General features: G+C 57.4%; 1 protein-coding gene and 1 long non-coding RNA gene across 3 annotated transcripts in view; one reads left to right on the top strand and one right to left on the bottom strand.

Moving 5' to 3' along the window:
- Positions 1-2,893: 2,893 nt before the first annotated feature.
- On the bottom strand, positions 2,894-9,919 carry LOC145518758 (uncharacterized). The gene is made up of 3 exons (XR_014063271.1): positions 9,414-9,919; positions 5,218-5,379; positions 2,894-3,901 (listed from the first exon to the last, which is right to left on the bottom strand). It is a non-coding gene; the product is annotated as an uncharacterized LOC145518758 (long non-coding RNA).
- Positions 9,920-10,063: 144 nt separating this feature from the next.
- LPCAT1 (lysophosphatidylcholine acyltransferase 1) overlaps positions 10,064-27,272 on the top strand; it is a 40,231-nt gene continuing 23,022 nt past the window's right edge. For both annotated transcript variants that reach the window (XM_081523634.1, XM_081523635.1), the window contains exon 1: positions 10,064-10,312. In XM_081523634.1, the coding sequence (XP_081379760.1) occupies positions 10,178-10,312 (135 nt within the window). In that variant the 5' untranslated portion in view covers positions 10,064-10,177. The remainder of the gene's footprint in view (positions 10,313-27,272) is intronic.

Consider the following 27,272-nt stretch of genomic DNA (forward strand, 5'->3'; position numbering starts at 1 on the left):
CCTTCTTCTGAAACTTGAGTTCTCTCTTTGCAACTTCGACTGTAAAAATATTTCGACACAGTATTTCTCAATGCCAACTGGAAAGAATTACTGTAGGCAATTTTTTCATAAAAGATCACTCCTTTGAGAATATGTTTTCATATTTTGCTTTTTTTGACATTTTGGGAAGCAGAATTACATGCAAACATTTGTTCTGCAATTGAACGTGTGAAGAAACTGTGCCTCTTGAGTTTCAAAATCTAGTTTGCACCGAGGCCCACGGAAGAGAACGTCATCCCAGCTCACGTTCCAAACTGAGGAGCACTTGCTCAGTGCCAAAAAATGGAACAGGTGATGCTGCTAAGGGAGAGGGTGTGGTGATGAGAAGACCAATTCCCAGGGCCCTGCATCTCCGTGAAGGTGGCTTCAGATCGCCAGCTGCAGCATCAGCGTTACCCCATGTGGGCGATAAGTGCTCACCTGAATATTAAATGACAGCTGAAAATCACACACAAGATGTAGCATCGTGTCAAGTATCTAGATCCTGACTTGAGATCCAGGGTCTTTATCTCTGAGGACAACGGTCTTGTCTGGAATCCGCGTCTTGTAGAGACAGGACCTCTCTCTGGGAGGCCAGAGGCAGGTGACCCAGGACAGTGACCACCCCGACTCGTCCGCAGGAGGAAGCAGCTTCGGCCTTCACTGGTCCCAGCTCGGATCTCAGCCGCCGTCTCTTGTGCCGTGATTTTCTTGTCTATGAAATGGCTCTAACCTGGTCCAGGTGAGAGGGACATGGAGGAGGGGCGGGCAGGAAAGAGAGGCCAGGAGAGACGAGGGAGGCTGGGGAAGGTGCTATCGGGAGTGGATGAGGCAGGGGTGCCGCCAGCCCAGGGAGGGTGGGCAGAGACTCCAGGGGCGTGTGGGGGCCCGAGCAGGAAGGCTGAGGAGGAGGGGGTCAGTGGAGACATGCCCTCGAGCATCCAGGCGCTGAGGGACCGGGGCGGGCCGGGTGGGTGGTGGGAGCGGCTCTGGGAGGGCGGGCAGCCTGTGGCGGGCAGTGGGTTCAGGTGGTCCCAGGTGTAGCCGCTCCAGCCCGTGGGGCCCACAGTCCAGAGAAGGCGCCTCCGCCATCCTGCCGCCTCCAGAGGTCCCAGGACCACCCAGGTACCAGGGAGCAGCCGCGCTGCGAGCAGCAAACCAATTCAGTGGGACCAAGACACTGGCCAGGCCAGGAGGCCCCAGGCAGCCTGGCTCTGCCTAAGACAGAGACTTCCCGGGCCCGTCTTCGTCTCCGCCAGGTCTGCGAGGTAGGAAGGGCCCGAACGCCATCCACCCAGAACCTAGGAAACACCGAGAGAGCCGTGCTTTCTTAAGGAGACATCAGTTAACATCAGTTCCTTAGTGCAAAAAAGCAGTACTTTGTGTTTCCACATTGGATCGTGCTGAGACTGAGTTGAGTACAGAGAAAACCACTCTCTTCACTGAGCACTAGACGCTCGCAGATACGTGCAGTCATTCTCGGCGGCTGATGTTTATCAACATCGTGTGTTGACAGGTGGCAGTCCCCAAGCAGGTAATATTTTTTCTTTTCTTCCTTCAGATTGCATCAGTGTCGAGTTGAATAAGAAAGCACGACAGGGGCTCCTTCAGAGCCTTAGAAGCACACCTGCCCGCACCGTCCCCTTCTGCCCGCTGCCCTGGGGAGGGGCCCTGGGGAGGAGCACCCATGGCTCTCAGGGGTTTTTGCAGCCCAGACACCTCCTCACTCGGAACACATCAAGGACTGGATGGCCAGTGGGTGCCCGGGGCAGCTCTGGCCAGCGAGATACATGGTTTGGAGAAACTAGGAACATGCAGGGAACTGGGTGCCTGGGCACGTTGTGGTCGGATGTGTATGGAAAACTCTCCCAAAGGGATCACCGAGCGAAGGGAACAAGGAGGGTGTGTTTGGAGGGGGTGGGGAGCTACGGTGACCCCAGGCCCCAGAGCAGGAGGGGCCCCCAGACCCACGGCAGAGCTCGCTCCAGGGCTGGCGCGTGCCATGACTCCCTGAGCCGCCTTCGCGGGCACCGGTGCTGAAAGGGTGCTTTGGGACATGGGCATCTTCGCTGAGCTGCTTCCACTGAGGTGACAACGCCCAACCTACGGGACAGGGAGCCCCGAGCCTAACCTCGACCAGGTGACGGAGGGGATGGCCCAAGGGGCCACGTGGAGCCAACACAGGCTCTATTCCATCCTTAACATCTATTCATGCATTTTGCCAAAAATCGCCCGAGATTAGCTCACTGCAGTGGGTGGACTGTCCCTCCCCCCACTCCTTACCCCCGCAGAAAGAAGTATCCAGGTCCTGACACCTGGTACCATGGGAAAAGTGTGACCTTATGTAGAAACAATGTCTTTGCAGATGTAATTACAGTAAGACCTCAAGATGAGACCCCCTGGGTTTAGAGAGAGCCATACATCAATGACTGGAGCCCTTCTAAGAGAAAGAGGGAGGCTGGAGACCCACAGACACTGCCCTACAGCTACAGAAGGAACTGAGTCCAAGCTAAAACACTCGCAGAGAGAAAGCTGCACCCCGGAGGGCTTCAGGGGAAAGTCTACCAAACTGTTAAAGAAAAGATGATGCCAGCTCCATACAAACGCTTCCAGAATTTCCAGAGAACTGAAAACCCTTTTGAAAGGCTAGCATCGCTCTGATCCCAAACCCAGACATGGATATTACAGGAAAGGAGGCAACACCATTTGTGAATATGTATACAAATCTTTCTTTAAAATGTCTTCAGACAGAAGCCAACAATGTAAGAAAAGGACTATACGTCAGCCTATGCGAGGAAAGACAGCGCTGCCCACCGTCACGACTCCTACCCAAGGTCACACTCGTGAGCCCAACAGTAAGAGAGGAAGACAAGGAAGGAGTGACACTGTCTTTATTTGCAGAGAACATGGGTTTCTGTTTACAAAGTACGGAGCCTATGAAACAGACGCTAGAACTTGCAAGTTAATCCAGTCAGCTCATGACACAAAACCTGTATGAGAATATATTGTGTTCCTATACACTGCTACTGCAAAGTCACCTCAGTCGTGTCCAACTCTGTGTGACTCCATAGACGGCAGCCCACCAGGCTCTGCTGTCCCTGGGATTCTCGAGGCAAGAACGCTGGAGTGGGTTGCCATTTCCTTCTCCAATGCATGAAAGTGAAAAGTGAAAGTGAAGTCGCTCAGTCGTGTCTGACTCTTAGTGACCCCATGGACCGCAGCCTACCAGGCTCCTCTGTCCATGGGATTTTCCAGGCAAGAGTACTGGAGTGGGGTGCCATTGCCCTCTCCCTCCCAGTGAGCGATCAAAACGGACATTTTTCAACAAGCATCTCCTGTATAACACAGGGAACTATGTTCAATATCTTGTTTTGTTGTTGTTCATTCGCTAAGTTGTGTCCTACTCTTTGCAACCCCATGGATGGCAGCACGCCACGTTTCCCTGGAGTTGGCTCAAATTCATGTCCATTGAGTCAGTGATGTTATCTAATGATCTCATTCTCTGTTGCCCTCTTCTCCTCCTGCCTTCAATCTTTCCCAGCATCAGGGTCTTTTCCAGTGAGTCAGCTCTTCGCATCAGGTGGCCAAAGGATTGGAGCTTCAGCTTCGGCATCAGTTCTTCCAGTGAATATTCAGTGTTGATTTCCTCTAGGATGGACTGGTTGGATCTCCTCGCAGTCCAAGGGACTCTCAAGAGTCTTCTCCAGCAACACAGTTCAAAGGCATCAATTCTTCAATTATTGGGAAAAAATCGGAAACTAACACAATATTGTACATCAGCTACTGTTGCTGTTCAGTCACTCAGTCACGATGGGCAGAACAAACAGTCCCAAATAGAAGCACACGTATGCGGTGGACTGCTGACAAAGATACAGAGGCAGGTCTGTGGAGAAAGGACAGCCTTTACAATAAATCATACGGAATCATGTATGCCATGTGCAAAAAAATGAAACATCTCGCATCACATAAAAAACGAGCTCACGGGGACTTTCCCGGGGGCCCAGTGGTTAGGAACCTGCCTTGCAATGCAGGGGACTTGAGTTTGATCCCTGGGTGGGGAAAAAAGATCTCTTTTAAGCACAGATATTTTTAGGTATGACATTAAAATGCAAGGTTCACTTAAAAATAATGGATTAAAAAAAAACAACCATGAAGGACAGAACTCAAAATAAGAATAAATATGATTAAGCAGGGGCTTGTCCAGAAAAAATGAGGTTGGTTTAAGGTTGGAATATCATCCCCTTTAATTCAGCGTACTAAGAAGACTAAGGAGAAAAGCTAGATAATAGATGTTTGACAAAATGACAAAAATTCTCAGCCAGCTCCAGCTGGGACTAGAAAGGAACACCCTGGACTTCACTGAAGGTGGCCGGGAAAACCCAGGGCTGAGGTCGAGATGGGACACGTCTCCCAGGATTGTCAGCAAGGCCCCGCCTCTGCTCAGCATCGTGACCTGACGCCGCAATCAGTGAGGTGAGAGGAAATAAGAACGGGAGGCACCGGGTTCGGAGGGGAATGTCAAACTACCACCGACACGCTCACAGGGAGCGTGGCCGGGAATGGGGGCAGGGCCGTAAACACGCCGTCGGAACCGATCAGCGAATTCGCCGAGGTAAAAGCACACAAGTTCACACGCAAAATCCAGCTCTGCTTCTCTACACCAGCAACAAACGTGTGGAGACCGAAATTAAAAACAGTCCCAGCTGGGACTTCCCGGGTGGCCCAGTGGTTAGGACCCGGTGCCACCCCTACGGGGGCCCAGGTTCATCCTTGGTCTGAGAACTAAGGTCTCACACACTGCAAAGGGCAGTCAAGAAAAAAAAAAGAAAACAAAATCCCATTTACAAGGGCATCAAAACATAAAATACTTAGGGGCAGAATTAGAAACACATAGGCAAGACCTACAAGTGATAAGCAAAAGTTATAAAACACTGCTGAGAAAAATTAAAGAAAACCTAAATCAATGACATATATACCACGTTTAGGGACAGACAACAGTATTACTCAGATGTTGATTTTCCTGGACTAATCAGTAGATTCAACAAAAATCTCATCAAAAACCCCCAGCAGATGTTTTGAGACATTAACAAATTGATTCTAACATTTATAACGGAAGTGAAAGGCTCTGGAAGAGTGAAAACAACCCTGACAAAGAGGAACAAGGTCGCAGGACCCACGTGATCTAATCTCAAGACTTACCACAAAGCGTCAGTAAGCAAGGCAATGTGATGCTAGCAAAGGTGTCGGCGTACAGGTCAATGGAACATGGGGTCCAGAAAAGAACCCCAGATTCATGCCACAAAGCTGCCAAGGTGAGTCAAAGGGACAGGCATGGTCTCATCAAGAAATGGTGCTGGACACCTTGAGAGAAAAAAACGTAAGCGTCTGCCTCCATCGTCTCCAAAGAGCCTCACAGGATAGCAAAGCATGATCCATCAAAGACTCACATAAACCAGGCTTCACCAAAATTCAAATCATCCTTTTTGAAGAATGTTGAAACCAACACTCAAGAACTCACTGTTTCTTGTGATGCTGTGGTTTTCCTGGGAGGTTTGTGCCCAGCACAGGCTGGGGTCCCTCACTCAGCTGCGACAGTGGGGGTTAGGGGCTGCAGGAACCCCCACAGGGCCCCTCCTCCCCAGACTAACCTCACTCAATCTTCAAGATCAACAGTCAGTAGTATTTCTTCATGTGAGTCAGGAACCATTAGAAAAAGTGATAAGAAACAAGATTCCTTTACAACTGCAAAATTACAACATATCCAGGAATCAGTCTAAGAAAATGTGAAATCTTTATGTAGAAAAAATTTAAATGTTATCAAAGAATTAAAAGAAGACCAATATAAATGGAAGAATAATCATATTGGTGAAAGATAATGCTTACAATTGCAAAGTGTCTGTATCTTCTGCATTAATCGCATTTTAATACAGATACTTTGATGTCTTGAGAAGGAAATGGCAACCTACTCCAGTATTCTTGCCTGGAAAATCCCCTGGGCAGAGAAGCCTGGCAGGCTACAGTCCTCAGGGCCGTGAAAGAGTTGGACATGACTGAGCGACTAAGCACACTTTGATGTCCTGGGGCCCGGCTGACTCCGAGGGACCACCCTTAGGGCTACTTTCGTGGGGCTCATCCTTCCAACACAGGTGGGCCAAGCCAGAGCCCACATGCAGCCCTCCACCACCGGGCTCAGACTCACAGCCGCTGTCAGAGCCAGCAACGGTCCCCTGGGACGAGTGCCAGAGCCCAGGGAAGTGACCCACACCAGCCAGCTCTGCACCCGTTCATCCACCTGGCCCGTGCCCGCCTACAGGCACCACGAGGGAGGATCTTCCCTCACCGTCTGCTCGCCCTCAGCCTCCTGAACAGCTGCTGCTTCCCAGGGGCCCCGAGGTGTGTCACCACTCCTGTCTCCGGGGGCCCACGGGCCACGCTTCCTCCAAGCCCGTCTTCCTGTGTCTGTGTATCTTACCAAACGTAAAACAAGTTCCAGGTCCCCTTATAACACATTCTTACCAAAATAATACAAACACTTCATGCAATTCAAAACAAAACTGTCAGTGGGAGTTTTGGGTGACTGCATAAACTGATTCTATGTTGTTCAATAGCTAAGTCCTGTCCCACTTTTTGCGACCCCATGGACTGCAGCACTTCAGGCTTCCCTGTCCTTCACCATCTGCTGGAGTTTGTTCAAACTCATGTCCATTGAGTCAGTGATGCCATCCATCCAACCATCTCATCCTCTGTCATCCTCTTCTCCTCCTGCCCTCAATCTTTCCCAGCATAAGGGTTTTTCCAATGAGTCAGCTCTTCCCATCAGATGGCCAAAGTATTGGAGCATCAGCTTAAGCATCAGTCCTTTCAATGAATATTCAGAACTGATCTCCTTTAGGATGGACTGGTTGGATCGCCTTGCAGTCCAAGGGACTCCCAAGAGTCTTCTCCAACACCACAGTTCAAAACCATCAATTCTTCAGCGCTCAGCCTTCTTTATGGTCCAACTCTCACATCTGTACATGACTACTGGAAAAACCATAGCTTTGACTATAGGGACCTTTGTCGGCAAAGTAATGTCTGGTTTTTAATATGCTGTCCAGGTTTGTCCTAGCTTTTCTTCCAAGGAGTAAGCGCCTTTTAATTTTGTGGCTGCAGTCATGAAACCAATTCTATATTTGGATGGAAAAACTAAGTTCTATGAATCATTAAGACAGTTCTTCTTTTATAATTTGGCCGCACTGGGTCTCAGTCATAGCATGTGGGATCTTCACTGCATCACTGGGGATCTTCCGTCGTGATGTGCAGGCTCCGAGGTTGCGTGCAGGCTTAGTTGCTCTGCAGCATGTGGGGTCTTAGTTTCCCCACCAGGGATCGAACCCTGCATTGGAAGGCGGATTTGTAACCACTGGATAGTCAGGGAAGTTCCAAGACAGTTCCTGAAACACCAACTGGAATTCCTCCTACTGGTGACCACGGCACATTATTCCACAGGGATAGCGATCAGAACAGTGCGGAACCAGCACAGGAACAAACAAAACAATGCGGTAAAACAGAGCGTCCAGAAATAGCTTTATATAAACACTTCGGTTTGTACCCAAAGCAGGACAACAGCAGGAGAGACTGATCGATGGTGCTGAGAGCATCGGGCACCACACGGAGAAGAAAACTGTCGATGGCTTAGAAACAACCCCGAAGGGCAGAACTAAAAACAGACGTTGGAACAAAACGCAAGGACCTCTCCTCCTCTTCCTTAAATAACTCTAGAATTCAAACCATGAACAAACCCCCCCACCAACCAGGCGAGGCCCGCGGACGCTCGGTGGACCTGGAGCCGGAGGTGGAGCACCACCGTCTCCAGCCTGAGCAGGCAGAGGCAGGACAGAGCTGCATCCCCAGAGCACAGCCAGCACCCCTGGGTCCTGGAGGTCCCAGGCGACGGGCTTCAGTGGTTCAAGGACACACGAGGTGGTTTCACCAAAACCAAGAAGTGAGGACCCAAAGACAGTTGAAGCCTTTCTTCCTCGTCCACCGAAAGGAGCTGCTGTAACTGCCCACCCAAGAGCAGCTTCTCCCGACCAAGCTTCCCCGACCTTCCACCGCACCATGAAAATCGGAGCCCGCCTGGGAGCGGCCAGCGTGAGCCATCGCGCTTCCCAGCCCCCGCCCCAGCCCCACCCAGTTCCCAGCTCCCTCACGGGGGACCCTCGCCCCCAGAGGCTCCCCACGACCCCTTCCCCTGATCTGGAGCCTTTCAGGGTGTCCACCTCCCACGTATGGGGCTGGCTTTCTGCCTTCTGTCCCCAGACCCTCCCCAGGGAGCCTAACCCCCTGGATCCTAACCCCCCTCCCCAGGCCTCCACTTCCCTCCTGCTCCTCCATCCAAGCTTCCCCACTGCCCACGGCAGGCGGGTCTCCACCGTGTCGACAACCACCGAGTGGCCATCCCAGATCTATCCTGGCCGGTCCTCCCAAGGGGATGACCCGAGACTCACGCCTCACTCCCCAGCCCAGCTCTCCTGGAGGGCGGCCCTCCACCCTCCCCAGCCACTCGGAGCCAGCAAGCTTCGGCCTGTGGTCAACAGGGAAGCGCCTCCGCTCCCTTCCCCTCTGCCTGCCCAGACCCTTGCACTGTCCCACCAGCCCTCCAACTTTATGTCCAGGAGGGCAGCAGAGGGCCGATGGCCTCAGAGAGTTTCCCCTGTGTCCAGCAGCACACAAGGTCCAGGTCCCCGTGGTCAAGCCCCCACACGGGGGCTTTCGTGTGGTCAGAGCCTGGTGGAGGGTGTGGGCACTGCTCTGCTGGCCTCTTACAGACGTGACTCCCGAGATTCTGTGGAGCAGTCACTAGCCCAGGCGAAGCGTGAGGCTTCGGAGAAGCCTGGACCCAGCCTGCACTTTGCCTTCTGTACTAACAACTCCTGTAGGATGCCAGAGACTTCAGGGGGGACCCCCTTCCCCCAACTTCTCTCCACGGAAACACAGAAGGGGCTTCAGCTCAGCAAGTCTTCACCACGTCACCGGGTGAGGGCATCCGCTGGGTCATCAGAGGGCCGACCACTCCCTGACTCACCCCCCCAGGCCCGGAGTGGCCTGGAGGCTGGGCCTTTGCAGAAGGCCAGCCAGGCAGAGCTGTGGTTTCAGGCGTCCACATGCCAGCTGGTCCTTCCTCACCGGACACCCACGGCCTGGTCCTCTCTATCTCCTGCCGTCTGGGCCACAAGGACAGACCCGCAGAAATGTGGCTGTTCCTGACACTAAGGGTTTGTGGCAACTTTGAAATGTATAGATTTTGAACAGGGTGTACTTTGCATTTGCCTTAGCACTGCGTCCACCACGAACTAGAGACCCCAGAGTGCCCCCTTCACCCACAAGGTCATGCCAAGAACTAGAGTCCTCACCCCCTTCTGGAAGCACTGGGTCCGAGTCAGCAAACGCCTGGACCCTGTGATCCGGGTGGCCCCCAGGCGTCTGGGATGAGGCCTGCCCTTCTGGGCCGCTGGTCCAGAGCCGGGCGAGCAGGACCAAGCAGCGCGCCGGGGCGCATCTGAGGAGGACCGCGGTCTCCGGAGGACATGCAGTGGACCCTCACGCGCGGCCTGGCCTGGCGCGGCCCAGCGGTGTTCCTCGGGGTCTGAGCGGACAGCCCGGAGGCTCGGCGCCCCCAGGCCGGGGAGCGAGTGCCGGCCGCCCCGGCCACCCCCACGTGGCTGCCGGCCCCTTCTCTCCCGGCCGCGCCCCGGGTGGGCGCCCTGAGCAGCGGAAGGGGACAACGTGGCGGGGACCCAGGGGGCGCGTCCCTGTGGTCCCGCCGCCGCGACGGGCTCTCTGCCAGGGCCTCGGCGCCGCTCGGGACCCGCCCCCAGCGGTTGGCTGAGCCGACCCAGAGCCCGGCGCCGCGCGCGGAGCTGGGCGCGGGGCGCGGGGCGCGGGGGCGGGCTCTCGGCGCCCGCGGGGCGGGGCCAGCACACGCCCCTCCCCGGCCCGCCCGCCCCGCGCCCCCCGCCCCGCCCGCCCACGTCATGCAGCGGCCCCTCCCGCGCCTGCGCGGCCGCGCGCCCGCCCCGCTCCAGCCGCCGCGCATCCTCGCCCCGCGCCTCGCTCCCTGCGCCCCGCTCCGCACCCGGCCCGGCGCCCCGCGTCCCTCGCGGCGGGCGGCGCGGCCATGAGGCTCCGGGGACGCGATCCTCGCGCCGCCCCCTCCTCCAGCGCGGGGGCCGGCGACGCGCGGCGGCAGGCGCCCCCGGGGCGGAACCCTTTCGTGCACGAGCTGCGTTTGGGCTCCCTGCAGAAGGCCCAGGTGGGTGTCCGCCGGGAGCCCAGGCCGCCCCGGGCCCGGGGCCGCGCCGAGGCTCGGGGATGTGCGGCCGGAGGGGGCCGGGAGGGGGACCTTGGGCGCGGCCCAGCTGCGCGCTCTCCGGGGCCCGCGACCGCCACCCTTCCCTGCGACCCGCAGCGCTCATCCCCCGCCGTCCGCGCCTGGAACCTGGCTCCGCATCCCCTTTCCCCAGATCCCCGCACCCGGTTCGTCCCCCTTTCCCCGATCCCTGAACACTCCCGTACCCCTTTTCCCTGGCTCCTGCACCTCGGCCTCGTAGCCACTCCTCGGTGGGTGGACGCCGCGCGGTCCCCCGTCCGGGCGCCCACTCCCGCCGCGTGCAGGCCCCGCGCCGAAGCGGAGCGGCTCCCCCTGGTTATGAGTTTGTCACTTGATGCGCTTCGTGTGTGGGGACCTCGCTGGTCCCCAGAGTCAGTGCAGCAGCGGTGGGGGCGGACTCTGGGGTCCTGGGGTAACGGTAGGGGGGTTTGGGGGGGTTTCTGGCCTGCCCCGGTTCCAAGTTGTTCTGGGGGATCCTGATGCTTATCTAGGGCCTGAATCGGTTACACACAACCAGGCCCAGCCTGGTGAACAGTACAGGCGCCTGCTTTCGGCACGCTATGTCTGTGGGGTACTCTAGCCCTGACCGGGGGGCGCTCGGGGGCGCCCCGCTCCATCTGTCCTGCCTTGCCCCGCCCCTGACCTGGCGGGCTGCTTCTCTGCCCTGGTGGGACCCCCGAGTGGACCGTGGGGACTCTGCTTGTGAGCTGTGGGTGCCTCTCTGCAGGACTGTCCGCAGGCCGGCCTGTCTTTGACTCCAGAACTGCCTGTTGGAGGAGCAGAGAGTTCCTGGTTCTCCCTGGTGGTCCAGCCTGTGGGGAGCACACCTCCATCCGTAACCGAGCTTTTTGTGGGGAGATTGGGGTTTTTAACGTGCAGAGTAATTCATCTGAAGTAATGTTAAAGCGAAAAGTTCTTGAAGTCAGTCTAAGGTTGTCATTTCCCCAGACGCCTGCCTTTTTCTCTAAGTGCCAACTCGGCGGGCCTGGCACCGGAGGCCCAGCCTGGCCCTTCTCCCCGGCTTGTGGCTAAGGCCAGGGAAGAGCAGATGGGCTGTGTTCTCACCTCCGGGCAGGGCAGGGATCCTTTGTGTGCCCCTGTCACCAGGCAGGGTTGGGACCGAGTCCGTGTTTCTGTCCAGAGGCCTGCGGCGCCAGGCCTGACGCGGGGTGTGCGGTCCGGGGACTGTCGCCGTGCCAGTCCGCGGCAACTTTGTGCGTTTTGCCAGCAGCGTCCTGCACAGCTTTCCCCCTTCGTGTGCTTGGTTGTGGCAGAGTTTGCAGGGCCGACTGGCCTGTCCAGGCAAGGGCAGCCTCCTCGCAAAATCAACACATAAACCAATCCCTCCATGTCCGAGACGACCCAGGGCCGCTCAGAAGCTCACCTCCCTTCACCCTGAGTTTGGATGGCCCGGTCCCGCTACTGTATTTACCTGTTGGCCTTTGCTGGGGGGGGAGGGGCTGCCGCCTGTCTGAGGATTAATGACCCCTGGGCCCATCTGTCATTTAACGGCAGATTTAGTGAGGAGCTTAAGCATCTCTTGGGACAGAAAACAGCAAGTTGAGATCTGAGAGCTATGACTCGTTGGCTGTCGGGCCCTTGCGTGGAGATGGTGTTGCTTCGCCATCGGGCAGCGGTCTTCTGCCCCCCTGGTTTGCAGACTTCCCGCGGGAAGCCCCGGGCGGAGCGCACCCCACAGCCCTCGTGCTTCCCCATTTCTGAGCTCCTGCTCCGGTGTCACAGAGACTTTACTTCCTGGACGGCAGCCTGGTTTCCCGAACACCCTGGAACTGGGCCCCAGGGGTCACCAGGAGGGTGAGTCCAGGGACAGGCCTGTCCAGGGGGCCTGCGTCAGCCTGATCACCCAGAAGCGGGTGGTCTTGGTCTGATAACGGAGCAGCAGCAGGTCTGGATGCAGCGTTAGTTAGGGGTGGCCCTCGGGGACGGGAGCAGGGACGCTCCCCTGCCCCTGGTGAGAAGTCCGCTCTGCACATCCATCGTGCCCCGCCCCCTCAGGCACGCAGAAGGCCCTGCCCTCTCCCCCGCATCTGGGTGCTCCTTGCAGGAGCCGCCCCCACCCTGGGCAGCTCTTCATCCAGCCCCTCCTGGGACCCCCCAGGCCCTGCCTGGTGGGGGCGGGGAGGATGGGTGAATGGGGAGGTGGGCTGGCCCGAAGCCTGTGCTCTCAGGGTATCGCAGCTGGGAGCGGGCCCTGGGGGCCCTCCAGGAGCACGTGTGTCCTGGGGCAGGACCAGCCTGGTGCCCTGGAGGCCGGAAGAACTCGGCCCCAGGTCCCCTTCACCTTCTGACGACCAGGAGTGCAGCCCTGGGACCCGGGCAGGTGAACAGCCAGGCTGTGTGCCCGCATCCAAGCAAGGGGCCGAGGCCCAGGCCCTGTGCTGTCCCGGACTCCAGGCCACGTGCGCTGGCTCCGGGAGGATGTCTGACCTGCCTGCTTTCTCCTCCAGCACACCGGGAGCCTCCGGTCACCCAAGCGTCATTTTCTGGAAGGGTCCGCGCTCGAAACTGGGCTGCGGCTAGCGATGAGGAGTGGGAAGGGCGTTCGGGGCGGAGGGCCTCCTCCATTCTTTCTGTTTTTAAATATTTATTTGGCTGTGCTGGGTCTTGGTTGCAGCCTGCGGGATCGTGTTCCCCACCCGGGGATGGAACCCGGGCCCCCTGCGTGGGGAGCGTAGAATCTTAGCCCCTGGACCAGCAGGGAAGTCCCGGGGCTTCTCACTAATCGTGCTCTTCTATCCTGGTAACGTGCACCCGGACAGTCTTCTCTTACCCCCGCTCTCATCTCTGAGCGCTGAGCCAAGCAGTCAGCCTCACTCCTCGTTAATAAAGCAGGATTTTGTCCCCGAGAGCAGACCCTACCCGCCCGTCCCCTCAGGCAGGCCCATCCAAGGAGGTGCCCCGGGCTGTGGTGCCCGGTGGTCTCAGCAGGGGCCCCGCGGCCCCTGTCAACCAGCTGGACTCTGCCCCCCACCCTGGGGGCCGTCACCACACGGACAGGACAAGGGCCCCGTCCCCAGCGGCCCAGCCGAGTGGAGTTCTCATGGGTTCACTGCGGCCTCAGGGCTAGAGTTTCTGTGTCCGTAAACCCGTCATGTTACTCTGAAAACCCATAAACCCTGTGAGTTACTCTGAAAGGAGCCCAGAGGCAAGTGTGTGTCTGGAAGCCCCTTGTTGAAACGTGGTGCAGCTGTGTTCTCCTAAAGCCCTCATCGCTGCCCCGCCGTCCCGGCCATTCTGCAGTATTTTGCTCATTCACACACTGCTCTGAGTTTTGACCACCTTCCAGCCTGTGAGTGTGTCTGTGTGTGTGTGTGTGTGTGTCTGTGTCTGTGTGCGTGTGTCTGTGTGTATGTGTCTGTGTATGTCTGTGTGTCTGTGTGTATCTGTATGTGTCTGTGTGTGTATCTGTGTGTGTGAGTCTGTGTGTGTGTCTGTGTGTGTGTGTGTCTGTGTGTATCTGTATGTGTCTGTGGGTGTATCTGTGTGTGTCTGTGTGTGTGAGTCTGTGTATCTGTGTGTGTCTGTGTCTGTCTGTGTCTATGTGTCTGTGTGTGTGAGTCTGTGTGTGTCTGTGTCTGTGTGTGTGTCTGTGTCTGTCTGTGTCTATGTGTGTGTGTGTGTCTGTGTGTATCTGTGTGTGTGTCTGTGTGTGTCTTTGTGTCTGTGTATGTGTCTGTGTGTGTGTCTGTGTATGTGTGTGTCTGTGTGTATGTGTCTGTGTATGTCTGTGTGTGTGTGTCTGTGTGTGTGTGTGTAACGGTGGCGAAGCGCACCCCTTACTGTGATCTTGGCCTCCCGCCTCTGGGCCTCCCCCCTTGGGCACTGTGTCCTTGGCAGTGCTCTACAGGGGTCCTGGGGGGGGTGTCCAGGAACAGGGGCGTGGTTCTTTAAGAGTCCCCGTTTCTGTCTCTGAGGAGTGACTTCTTTTCCCTAAAAAGTTAGTTGCCACTTTGGAGTTTTTTAAACACTTTTTTCCTGGACCTTCCCATCCCCGGAGGTGGGGACACACAGCTGGCTTCGCCGCGCGGGGGTCTGCACTCGGGGTCCCGAGGTCCGGAGCTGGAGGACGGGTTACCCAGCAGGCCCACGCTCGCAGAGCAGCCTCGGTGCCCAGGACCACAGGAGTGCTGAGGGGCCGGGCCAGCCTTAGGTGGGGGCCTCTCCTCTGGGGATCCGTTTGCCCCCCCAGGCCAGCCCTGGAGGAGGAGCACTGTCCCTCGTCCAGGACAAGTGGCAGGGCCCCCTCTCCGCAGCAGTAGGTGTTTCTCAGCAGCAGGGAGTCCGTGGTCACTGTCGCACCTGTGACTCTCAACCTGCACCCCTTCCCGGGCCCGCGGGTCCTCCAGCCGGACGCCTGTTCCCCTCTCCCACCAGCTCCCCTCATTCTGCTGGTCGGGGGGGCCTGTGGCCACCCAGCGTGGAGCGGCCCGTGTGGGACATGGGAACCCGCTTCCCCCAGAGGAGTGACCGCCTGGCCGGGGGACAGGCTGCCCGACCCCCTCTCTCCTCCCGCTGCCATGACCAGGGCCCCACAGTGGGCACGGCGCTGCCTGCGGCCAAGGGGGCAGAGCGGGGACGTTGGGGGGGGTCTGTCTGCTACTGGGGAAGTCCCCCACTGTGGGTGACTGCAGCTGGAGGGGGTGGCCGGCCGCTGCGATCAGAGCAGGATGTGGTTGGGGGAAACTCCTTGCAGTTGGGGGTGGGGGCAGCATGTGGGCCTGGACCCAGAATTTTGGTTCGGGGCTTCTCCAGCCTGTGGGGGTGGGGTTGAGCTGGGAGGTCCTGGGGGGTGCTCCCAGTACCTGAGGGCGGGTTGGTGTAGGAGGTGCCCAGCTGGGAGCCCAGGACCCAGGGTTGGGGGGTTCCCACAGCAGAAGGACCGGCCCTCCCACCCCCCCCCACCCCTGCCCTCCTGCTCTTGGCAGGTATGTGCTAAACAGGTGAGACCCGCAGGAAATGCTGCAGGTCTTGAACTTCGAGATTCTTTTATTCAGACGCTGCAGTGAGGGCCCCGCAGAGCAGGAATGTCGCTCTGCTCCCCCCAGGGTGGCCTGGCTTCTGGGCAGCTCTGAGATGGGGAGGGGCTGGTCCGAGCTTGTCAAGCCCCTCTTTTGCAGGTGGCTCTGCTGCTGGGGCTCTCTCCACACTCCCATCCCCACCTCCCATTCCCATGGCTCCTGCTGCCGCTGGCCACCTGCCAGGGCACCCGCTTCAGACTGTGACAGTGTGAGAAGGTGTGTCCTTAGAGCCCCAAGGGCAGGGCTCCTGGGACACCGCCAGGGCCTCGCAGATTGGTAACCACAGCCTCCGGCGCTCAGACCCCAGCTGCCCCAGCTCCCCCAGCTCCCCCCAGCCCCCTGCTCTCGCTCCCTCAGGGAGACGATCCCTGAGGCTGCAGGACACCCGGAGGCGGAGCTTCTGACCTGTTTGTAAGATGTGCGGCCTTCTGCTTCCATTTCTGCAGGTGGGGCGCTCAGGACCTTGGACCTGCGATTCCAGGGTGTCCTGGCCCCACAGGCCAGCCGCCCGTGGAAGCAGCTCAGTGGCCGCTGTGTCTCTGAGCCCCGTCTCTGGGGAACCGTTGGGTCCAGGAAGCCGGCCAGCCTTCCTGCTCCTGCCCGCCCGTCCTCTTGGGCACAGGCACTGCTGGGCTCTGGGCTTGGGGGACCGGGCAGCCACAGGAGGGCTCCGGCCTGGGGTTGGCTTCACTGCGAATGTCACGCCCAGAGAGGGCAGGAGCTGAGGTCACAGTCACCAGGCAGGAGGCAGGGGTTCTGAGAACGCAGAGGGGGTGAGATATTGTGCAGAACTTGAGTGAGTTGGGAGAGGAAGGAGAAGGCCTGAGGAGGCTGCAGGCAGAGCCTGGAGGCCAGCCTGGTGGAGGCCGGGGCAGCCAGAGGGACCGGGCACTGGCTGTGGGTGCCCCCCGGCGGCCGCCCTGCCCACCCACTGGCCCACCCACTCCTCCAGGCCCAGCCCCACGTGGCGACCTCTCCCATTGCTCCTCACATACTTCCTTCCATCTTTGCTTATATCTCACCCATTATTATTCTAGAGGCCTTTCTCAGCTGCCCTGGAGACACGGAATCCGCGTGGCTGGCTCGCGGTGGCCTGAAGGTTCGCTTCCACACAGGCGCCTGTGTCCCAAGCCCTCCAGCCCAGCCCGAGGGCTCTGCCGGCCACTCCGTGCCTCCAGCGCTGCCATCTCTGCTGCAGTTCCCCTGGAGGGCCCCAGCGGTCCCGCCACACTGACCGCAGACCCTGGGGTTGCTTTCCTGACTCCTTCCCCCGTGGACCATGGGCTCTGCTGCCCATGGGGTCCGGGAACTCGGGACCTGTACGCACCGGCCCTCTGAAACCATCGTTGTGGGGGCCGTGGGCCAGAGGGGCAGGATTGGCAGATGTGAAGGTGTGACCCCCCTGCCCCCCACCCCAGACCAGTGGCCGGGGCTGCAGAGCCTCACGCTTCGGGATCTGATCCCCCAGAGAAGCCTGCAATGACCAGTGCTGCCCCCCCATGACCCCACCATCAGCCGCGGAGTGCCAGGAGTGGTGCGTGTGGTCGTCCAGGAAAGTCGCTCTGCGGTTTTCTCTCCTGTGGGACAGGTTTGTAAACTCGGTGAATTACTGAGAGACACCCGTTCTGTGGGAGCCTGCAGCCTGGGCAATCCGCGCTAAGATTTGAGTTGAAAGCTCTTGAATAGAGTGACTGGGATGGTGGTGAAGTTGAGCCTGCCTGAGGGTTTGAAAGAAAAAATAGCTCTTTTAGAAAAGCTATATTTAATTTTAGACTTGAGTGGGAGCGCTCAGAAGAAACAGCTTCTGTACACAGTCAGCATAGGCTCTGAAAGGCACAGATTATCCCCATAGGCACACAGCCGGGGAGAAAACCCGAGGTCAGAAGACACTCACACCATAGTAAGAATAAGATGGTGAACCTGGTGTGAATTTGGGCACAGGATTTGCCCAGATGGCAGACCCCAGAGGAAGCCCAGACGCCCAGCAAGCATTAAGTTCCCCATCAGCTCGGGGCGGGACCGGGATCCCCAGACCCCCCTGGCCCTCCCACCCACCCTCGCACACTACTGACCTTGGGTCTCTGGCCACAGTCGGCGTTTTGTCTGACAGTAGAGAGGAGCCTTATCTGGAGGGCAGATGTGTGTGTGACCAGGTACAGCCAACAGCCTGGGTTCAGACTGCCAGCTCTTTCTGTTTCACTTTTGCTTTCACATATTTGAACTATTCGAGTTGCTTGTGAGAAGGACTGCTTGTGCTATTTGAAGGCAGTGTATGGTTTGGACCAGAAGGCATTTTATATTTAATAAAGGTGTTTTTGCCGATGGGGCAAGCGCAGTGGGGGCGTCTCCAGGTCGGTTTGCTGGGTTTGCACCTCACTGTCGGGTCCCCAGCTGATGCTCTTCCTTTGCTGCTGTGAATTTGGGGGCCTGGGGCAGGGCAGTGCATGCTGGTGGGACCCTGGGACTGTCACCGTCACTGTGCCTTCTCCCGGGAGAAAAGTGAGGTCAGCAGACGTGTCGCTCTTCTCTCACCGCTGCGTCCAGCAGACGAGTGTTTCCCGAGGCTTTGCCCACCTCCTGCTCCCGCAAGGCTGGGGTGCAGCCCCATGCTGCTAGGGCATCAGTGTTGCCTTGGCGCTTTTAGCGTCTTTTGTCCACTCTAAATCAGCAGTCTCAAAGACAGCTGGCTTTATCGTTTCTGATTTGTTTCTTTTTTAATATAAAGCATAAGTGTTAGTCGCTCAGTCATGTTCGCCTCTTTCCAATCCCATGGACTGTAGCCCGCCAGGCTCCTCTGTCCATGGAATTCTCCAGGCAAGAAGACAGGAGTGAGTAGCCATTCTCTTCTCCAGGGGATCTTCTCAACCCAGGGATTGAACCCCAGTCTCCTACATTGCAGGCGGATTGTTTACCATCTGAACCACCAGGGAAGCCCTCTTTGTTATAAGTGGCAGCAAAAAAAAAAGGTGGATTTCCAGATAAGGCTCTTGTGTTTGTCCTGCGTGCCTCGGAGATCTTTCTGCAGAATTCGCGAGTCTGGTATCTAATCTGCTCCTCGTGGGACAGCCTGGAGGTGCCCATGATCAGCTCTCTGGGAAGCGCATGGCCAGCCTCGGAATCCACGGCTCCCTCGCCTTCAGCGCTGACCCCTGACCCCTGCTTCTTTCCAGGGGTGACCTCTGCCCAGACCGCAGCCCATCTGTGTGGGGGGTGGCAGGCGGCTCCTCTGGTGTTGAGAGAAGGGCAGGAGCCAGGGGTCTGGCCCCTCACCCTCTGGGGGCCTGGCATGGCCCTTCCCTGAAGCTGATGGGTGCTGGGGTCTGGAGTCCCCATGGCACTTTGGGGAAGGCACCCCCTGGGGAGGTACCAGTCTGGGGGAGGGGACCTGGGGCCCGAGGGTGACCACAGCTCCACGTGCAGGGTGGGTAGGGGGCCTGGGCTGCACCTTGGGGTGGGGGGCATGTAGATTCTGAATTTGGGGGCGGAGCTGGGAGGAGTTGGAAAGGTATCAAATATGATGCCCAAGTGTGTGTCTGAGGGGTCGGCGGGGGGGTGCCCCTAGGATGCTGGTTTGGGGGCGGGTTCCCAGTGACCCCGTGGATGCCTCTGGAGCCCACAGCAGCTGGGACGGCAGTGCAGGGGCATGGTGCCCGTCAGGCCCCCGTCCTGGACGTGCGAGTGCTCGCTGGAGCGAGAGGTCCTGTCCTGGGCTCCCCTGGGCGGCCCCTCCTCGCCGTGGCTGCTCCTCAGACCCTGCTTTGCTCCCTGGCTGGGCCTCAGTTTCCCTGCCCGTCGGAGCCCACGCACTGTGGGTGCTTAACCCTGAGAGTGGCCCACACTCCACCTGCCTGGAAAACCCGCCTCTGAGCCCCGCTCCCCTGGCAGCCTGAGTTCTGGGCGGGGGGCTGGGCCTGCTTGCTGCATCGCGCACGTGGTGCCCACACGTGGTGGGGGGGGCTGATTGGGGAAGGCTGGCATGTTTCTGAGCCGCGTCCTGGCGTCCCGCAAGCTGGCAAGCTGTCCCCGTGGCCCCCCTGCCCATCCTAGATTTCCTGGCCGGGAGCCTGGTGGGGTCGCCCGGCGCCTGTGTCCTGGGGTCCTGTCCTCTTCCTGGGCTTGGGGAGACCGTGGGTCAGGACGCCTCCACGCCTTGGATCCGAGAATCCTGGAGGTGGGTTCAGTGCGCCCCTAGCCCCCGTGTTGCCTGTGCAGGTAGCACCCCCATTCATCCAGGCTTCACCTGCCCCCCCCGGGCCCCCCCGGCCAGGAGGGATTGGCACCCTCCCTGCATGTCCACTGAGGTCTGCCATCCTTGTGAACGCTTCAGTCCAGGCTGTGAAGTCATCCGGCTGGCTTGCAGAGGTCAGTCCTGTTTCATCTCTTACCCGTTCCCCCAAGTGTCACATTGAGGGGTGTCCTCTGAGGCCCATGTAGCTGGTGGCTCCTCCCCGGGCTGGTCCCTGGCGTCCGTCACGCAGATGACCTTCAGTGCACCTGGCCAGGTGCCCACCCTGAGGTCTCACCTGCTGCACAAAGGCCCCAGGGTCCTCACGGCCTGGGGCCCAGCCCTGAGCTGTTGCTCCCGGAGCCCCAGGAACACATGGACCCTGGCAGCGGCTGTGGCCCCAGCTCCACGCTCAGCATCCGCAGCAAGGCCGAGCTTTGGCCGCATGAGTCCAGGGCCGGCGTGTCTGTGGTCCATGCCTGCCTGTCGGCTCGCGGACCCGACCCACCTCCCGGGGATGGTTTGTGGTGACCGCGGGCAGATCGAGTGCCCGGCATGTTTCTATTTCTGTCGCGTGCCTCTCAGAACCTCTGAGAGCAGAGATAAGGGCGGGGGACGTGGGCCCAGGGCCAGTGTCCGCGGCCAGTGGGCCCATGTGTGGTCTTGCTGACGTTTTCCTCTCATCGGAGGAGGAGTGCATTTCCCTCCAGCCTCTTGGAGGTGCGTTTCCCTCGGGATGGCGGGATTTCCTTGCGTGGTCACGGCACTGGATGGGAAGAGGCCTTCGGGAGGGTCTGCCATGCCCGCGGGTCAGCGTGCAGACAGGTGTCTTGGCCAGCACCGGTCCCCCGTGCGTCCTGGCCACATGTGTCCTGTCAGGGTCCCGCGTGGCTGACTGGGGTCCCCGGGTAGGTAGGTGCTGGAGGACACAGGCCGCATGGTGCCCTGGGGCCCGTCCTCCCCCGGGAGAGGGCGTGGGTCTCTGCAGAGATCTTGTCTCTTCAGTAGCACGTGGGTGCTTCCAAGTTGGTTGTGAAACACAAGGCATTTGGGCCAGCTTGCACGTGGGTGGTGCCAGTGACCTCGGTGGCCTGGGCAGGGGGCAGTGCTCACCGGGCAGGTCTGAGCCAGGCGTCGGGACTGCGGGTGCCGCACTTGGAGAGCTCCGGACCATGGATTGCATGCTCGCTGTGGGCTGGGGAGCGTTTTCCATCCAGAACGGGAGTTGTCACTTTCATGGTTCTTACCACGGGCCGTTTTAAACACACAGCTGGTGTTTTTGCTTGGGCGACCAGATCGAAGCGCTGCAGGGGAGTGGCTTCAACAGCAGGAGTTTATCCCTCCCCACTCTCAAGGCTGGAAGCGGAGATCCATGTTGAAGGGTTGGTTCCTCTCAAGGCCTCTCTCCTGGGTGTAGTGGTCAGCTGTCTTCCCGAGTCCTCACATGGTTGTCCTTCTGTGCGCATCTGCGCCCTGCTTGCCAGTCACGTGAGATTAGGGCCACCCCCGTGACTTTGTTTATCTTAATCTCTTCTTTAAGGACCAAGCTCCAAAGTCTGTCACATTGTAAGGTGCTGGGGGTCACAGCTCAGCCCCTAACACCCCTGCCTCCACTGCCCCCACTGATGGCCTCTCTGGACCCACTGACCCCGCCCCTCCGCCCCCCTGCAGCAGTGCCCAGGTGTCATCAGCGCACCCGTAAAGATCCCGTGTGTATCTGCATCTCAAGGACAAGGACGTCTAGTGGCCACCACGTGGGCTGTGTCGCCCTTGAAGGCACAGTTCACTCCTTGGTGCTGGGGGCAGGCGCTGGGCTCGGCCAGCAGGTGCCCAGTTCTGGCTCTTGGCTACATCTGCATCGGCCTTCACCCGCACGCACACTCTGACCAGAGGGTTTGATTTTTTTTCCTGCACTGTGTTTGGGGTGTCTGTGTTTGCTGGTGGGCCCTGTCTTCCATGTCTTCTGGAAGCTGGTGGCCTGACCTAGAACTGGAGGGATTCCATTTCTGTCAGGCTGTCGTGCTGGTCTGCCTCTGAGCAGGACCCTCGGCGTGCCGCTGTCCCTGGATGGAGGGCTCTGGACACACGTGTCAGCCCCTCACGGGCATGTCTGCAGACACTCCCCGTCCACCCCTCGGCTGGTGCCACGATCAGAAATGAGTCTTCTAGAGCCGTCCAAAGGCAGTCGGTGAGGCTGGGACGCATGTGTGTGGACGTGGGCGTGTGCCTGTGTGGTCCCCCCCACATGTGGGCTGTTCCTGTGGCTCCATCTGCGTGGGGCCCTGGGTCCTTTTGGTGGGAAGCGGAGCCCCAGGCCTGGACAGGTCACCACCGGGACCTGCTGTGCCGGGGACTCATGGTGAAGTGTGCTGGCTGAGAGCGGGTGGTGCGCCTACCACTCTGGGTTAAACGACTGGCTGACAACATGGACATGCAGGGAACATGCATGCCCAAGTCTGTTCTTGTTGAGCCCATTTTGGTTTTTTTGTTTTGTTTTTTTACACCAAAACCGTTTTATATTGGGGCGTAGCCGCTTAACAGTGTCGTGACGGTTTCAGGTGAACAGTGAAGGACTCAGCCATACATACACATGTATCATTCTCCCCAGACCCCGCTCCCATCCAAGCTGGTACATAATATTGAACAGAGTTCCCTGAGCTGTGCAGTAGGTCTTTGTTGGTTGTCCATTTTAAATACGGCAGCGTGTCCGTGACATTGGGACAGCGTCCCCTGAGCAGCCTCTGACAGTTCGCACCAAGGAGCTCAGCCCAGGACCCTGAGTCTCTCCCTCGTGTCGCCCTCAGGAAGGGTGACCGCACAGTCGACCTGGCACTTTTGAGGACAGTGGCTCCTGATGATGGTGGTGGTGCCGAGACTGTGGGCTGCGGCTCAGGAGGGAGGCGGGTCCCATCTTCTCAGGAAGCCACCAGGCACTCCTGCACCCTGTGGGCTCCGGAGGTGCCCGCCTCCTCCAGGCAGTCTTCACAGCCCAGCATGCTTCCTGCCTGCCCAACCCTCCGCGGAGCCCGGGCGTGTCTGCGGCTCAGGCCACATCCCCTCTGCCCCTGCCTGTCCTCGTGTGTGGTCACTCACACGGCCTCTCCCTGCTGGCTGCAGAGCTCAGACATCAGGCCCGTGTCTCCTCGGGGTACAAGAGTCGGTGCAGGATGCATTCCCCAGGGAGCAGACGTGCTCACGCGTCACGTCCACGGGAGTAACCGGTGAGCCCTGTTGCCTTTGGGACGCTGTCTGCTCATTAACCAGCAACTTCAGCAGTGGCACTTGTGCCAGCTTTGGGGCTCCCCCTCCAGGCCTTGTCATCACCCCCTGTTGGTCCAGATGGACTGGGGTGCTGCTGCCTCCGAGCCCCTTTCGGCCTCAGTGCTCCAAGGCCTGGGGTGGGGTGTTGGCCACTAGCGTTCTTCCTAAGCTGTGTCGTTCCTCTCTGTCAGTTGGAGGAGCAGCCGTCCTGGCTGTGGCTGCACCGTCCGGGTGTGTCGCTGTGCACCCGTGAGCGCACTGAGCGTGGTGGCCCCCACAGCCCCTGTCCACCACCGCTGTCTGCTCGCACTCTGGCACAGGCAGCAGCTTGAGGGTCCATTTGTGGGGACACACAGGGAACTCTCCAGGGACCCAACTGTCTGCATCCTGGAGGGTCTGGCAGCCACAGGTCTTAGGCGGAGCAGGCTCGCAGCATACTCGGTAGCGGGCCCTGGAGGGTCTCCTAGACAGGCAGCCCGAGAGGCGGGGCCAGTGATAGAGGGGCGGGGCCAGGCAGCCCGAGAGGCGGGGCCAGTGGCCGAGGAGGCGGGGAGTCTGCCCTCTATTTCTCTGCAACGAAGTTACAAAATAAAAGCAAGGGTGCAAAAGGATATATTTAACCTAAATTTTAACAGGAAAGAAAGGCTATGTTTTAAAATTTGGGGTTCAATTTAAGTACTTATAGAAAGCGGCGTCCTCCTTGTGAATTAGGGGAGATAAGGTATTTCTGAAAATAATGCTCCAGGCTCTTCCCTCAAGAAGTTAGAACAGCAGAGTAAGCGCGAGTGGAAGAGAGAGGTGCCTGTGAGACCCAGAGTTAATACGGCTGACGGTCACAGCAGAGACCAGGGACAAACTGCACAGGTGGTTCTGTGAGGTTAGCAGAGGAGGGGCGAGTGTGCCCGCTCAGCCTGAAACGTCTTGGAAGCACAAATCACACGGACCACACGCCGGGGATCAGGGCAGGGTTCATGTAACTCCAGGGCAGCGGCTTCACGCGATGACCCTGAAGGTGAATGACGGGAAATCCAGTTGGAAGAGCGCCTGCCAAGGATCCCCAGAAACTTCCTCCCAGGCGAAAACAACTGCAGAAGGTGGGAAATCCAGGTAAACAATTTGAAAGCATGGGAACAGCCATCAGAAAGCTCCGTAGGAATTCCCCCAACAAGGCGGGCTGATGTCTGGCATGGTGTCCTGGCTGGAACTCCCTGCAGGACTCCCCTGAGGACGGCAGGGTGGAGGCGGTGGCCAGGCTGGCCTTCCAAAGGCACGTCTACAGACAGACTCAGCGAGGCCGTCAGAGAGGTGCTTCCCACTGCTGGAGGAGAGGCTGTGACAGAAAAGTGTGAGTCATGAGGACAGGGTGACAGACGAGCACGTCATCACCCCGCAGGACACAAGGATGTGTGGCAACATGCACCCCTCATGTTGACCCCAGAACAGGACCCTTAGAAATGCGGGATGGGGGGCATCTTCCCACCAGCATGGTCCTGGAACAGGACACACACACCCCTACTTAACAGGAAGCGTGCCACGACAGAGCCGGGGTCACCGCCCCTGTTCCACCTTGTGCTAAAACTGGAGGTTCATCCGGGGGACCCCGGCCCCTGAAGGGCAGGGGAGGAGAGGCAGTTCAGAGTCGCTGTGGTTACCGAGTGCAAATTACTGAGTGCAAGTCACTGTGCTTGCTTCTGCTGTTATGGAACAGAGAGCGGGGAGGTGAGGCGGTAAAGCGAAAAGGCCATTAATCTTGCAGACATCTCCTGGAAGGGCCAGCCTTGGGGAGGGCTATGTTAATTCCTTCCTTCCTGTAGCCTTCCACAGGTGGGCAGGGTTCCCGGAGTCAGGCCCTTATGTATGGGCAGAACAAAAGCAACAGGAAGCAAAGGTTAAAATAATAAAACAGATCCAACGGGAAATCAGGATTGGCTCCCGTAACAGCAGCATGTGGAGATGGCCCACACCAGCCACGGGCAGCATAGGCCACCTGTGGCTGTTGGGCACGCAGAACGTGGCATGTGTGATTGAGATGCACTGTGTCTGGATCTCTGGACATGACAGGAGAGAGAGTAAGTCGGCTCATGCACACTTTGTACTGAGTGCCTGCTCTGATGATGGAATTTCAGGGGTGTTGGCTTAAATTCATACCTGAATGGTCTAGTGGTTTTCCCTACTTTCTTCAATTTAAGTCTGAATTTGGCAATAAGGAGTTCATGATCTGAGCCACAGTCCGCTCTCGGTCTTGTTTTTGCTGACTGTATAGAGCTTCTCCATCTTTGGCTGCAAAGAATATAATCAATCTGATTTCGGTGTTGACCACCTGGTGACGTCCACGTGTAGAGTCATCTCTTGTGTTGTTGGAAGAGGGTGTTTGCTATGAACAATGTGTTCTCTTGGCAAAACTCTATTAGCCTTTGCCCTGCTTCATTCTGTACTCCAAGGCCAAATTTGCCTGTTATTCCAGGTGTTTCTTGACTTCCTACTTTTGCATTCCAGTCCCCTATAATGAAAAGAACATCTTTTTTGGGGTGTTAGTTCTAAAAGGTCTTGTAGGTCTTCATAGAACCCTTCACCTTCAGCTTCTTCAGCGTTACTGGTCGGGGCATAGACTTGGATTACCGTGATATTGAATGGTTTGCCTTGGAAACGAACAGATCATTCTGTCGCTTTTGAGGTTGCATCCAAGTACTGCATTTCGGACTCTTTTTGTTGACCATGATGGCTACTCCATTTCTTCTAAGGGATTCCTGCCCACAGTAGTAGATATAATGGTCGTCTGAGTTAAATTCACCCATTCCATTCCATCTTAGTTCGCTGATTCCTAGAATGTCGACGTTCACTCTTGCCATTTCCTGTTTGACCACTTCCAATTTGCCTTGATTCATGGACCTAACATTCCAGGTTCCTATGCAATATTGCTCTTTACAGCATCGGACTTTGCTTCTATCACCAGTCACATTCACAGCTGGGTATTGTTTTTGCTTTGGCTCCATCCCATCATTCTTTCTGGAGTTATTTCTCCACTGATCTCCAGTAGCATATTGGGCACCTACCATCCTGGGGAGTTCATCTTTCAGTATCCTATCTTTTTGCCTTTTCATACTGTTCATGGGGTTCTCAAGGCAAGAATACTGAAGTGGTTTGCCATGCCCTTCTCCAGTGGACCACATTCTGTCAGACCTCTCCACCATGACCCGTCCGTCTTGGGTGGCCCCACACGGCATGGCTTAGTTTCATTGAGTTAGACAAGGCTGTGGTCCGTGTGATCAGATTGGCTAGTTTTCTGTGATTATAGTTTCAGTGTGTCTGCCCTCTGGTGCCCTCTCGCAACACCTACCGTCTTACTTGGGTTTCTCTTACCTTGGACGTGGGGGTATCTCTTCATGGCTGTTCCAGGAGAACCACGGCGGCTACGATGGACCACACAGAAGCACAAGAAAAAGCAAGAGAGTTCCAGAAAAACATCTATTTCTGCTTTATTGACTATGCCAAAACCTTTGACTGTGTGGATCACAATAAACGGTGGAAAATTCTGAAAGAGATGGGAATATCTGACCTGTCTCTTAAGAAACCTGTATGCAGGTCAGGAAGCAACAGTTAGAACTGGACATGGAACAATAGACTGGTTCCAAATAGGAAAAGGGGTACATCAAGCCTGTGTATTGTCACCCTGCTTATTTAACTTATATGCAGAGTACATCATGAGAAATGCTGGGCTGGAGGAAGCACAAGCTGGAATCAAGATTGCCGGGAGAAATATCAATAACCTCAGATATGCGGATGACACCACCCTTATGGCAGAAAGTGAAGAAGAACTAAAGAGCCTCTTGATGAAAGTGAAAGAGGAGAGTGAAAAAGTTGGCTTAAAGCTCAACGTTCAGTAAACTAAGATCATGGCATCTGGTCCCATCACTTCATGGGAAATAGAGGGGGAAACAGTGGAAACAGTGTCAGACTTTATTTTTTTGGGCTCCAAAATCACTGCAGATGGTGATTGCAGCCATGAAATCAAAAGATGCTTACTCCTTGGAAGGAAAGTTATGAACAACCTAGATAGCATATTTAAAAGCAGAGACATAACGTTGCCAACAAAGGTCTGTCTAGTCAAGGCTATGGTTTTTCCAGTGGTCATGTATGGATGTGAGAGTTGGACGGTGAAGAAAGCTGAGTGGTGAAGAATTGATGCTTTTGAACTGTGGTGTTGGAGAAGACTCTTGAGAGTCCCTTGGACTGCAAGGAGATCCAACCAGTCCATCCTAAAGGAGATCAGTCCTGGGTGTTCATTGGAAGGACTGATGTTGAAGCTGAAACTCCAATACTTCGGCCACCTGATGCAAAGAACTGACTCTGGAAAGGA

The sequence above is a fragment of the Giraffa tippelskirchi genome, chromosome 8, assembly GCF_054371585.1.
Source record: "Giraffa tippelskirchi isolate mGirTip1 chromosome 8, T2T-mGirTip1v1.2.pri, whole genome shotgun sequence".
Taxonomy (NCBI): Eukaryota; Metazoa; Chordata; class Mammalia; order Artiodactyla; family Giraffidae; genus Giraffa; species Giraffa tippelskirchi.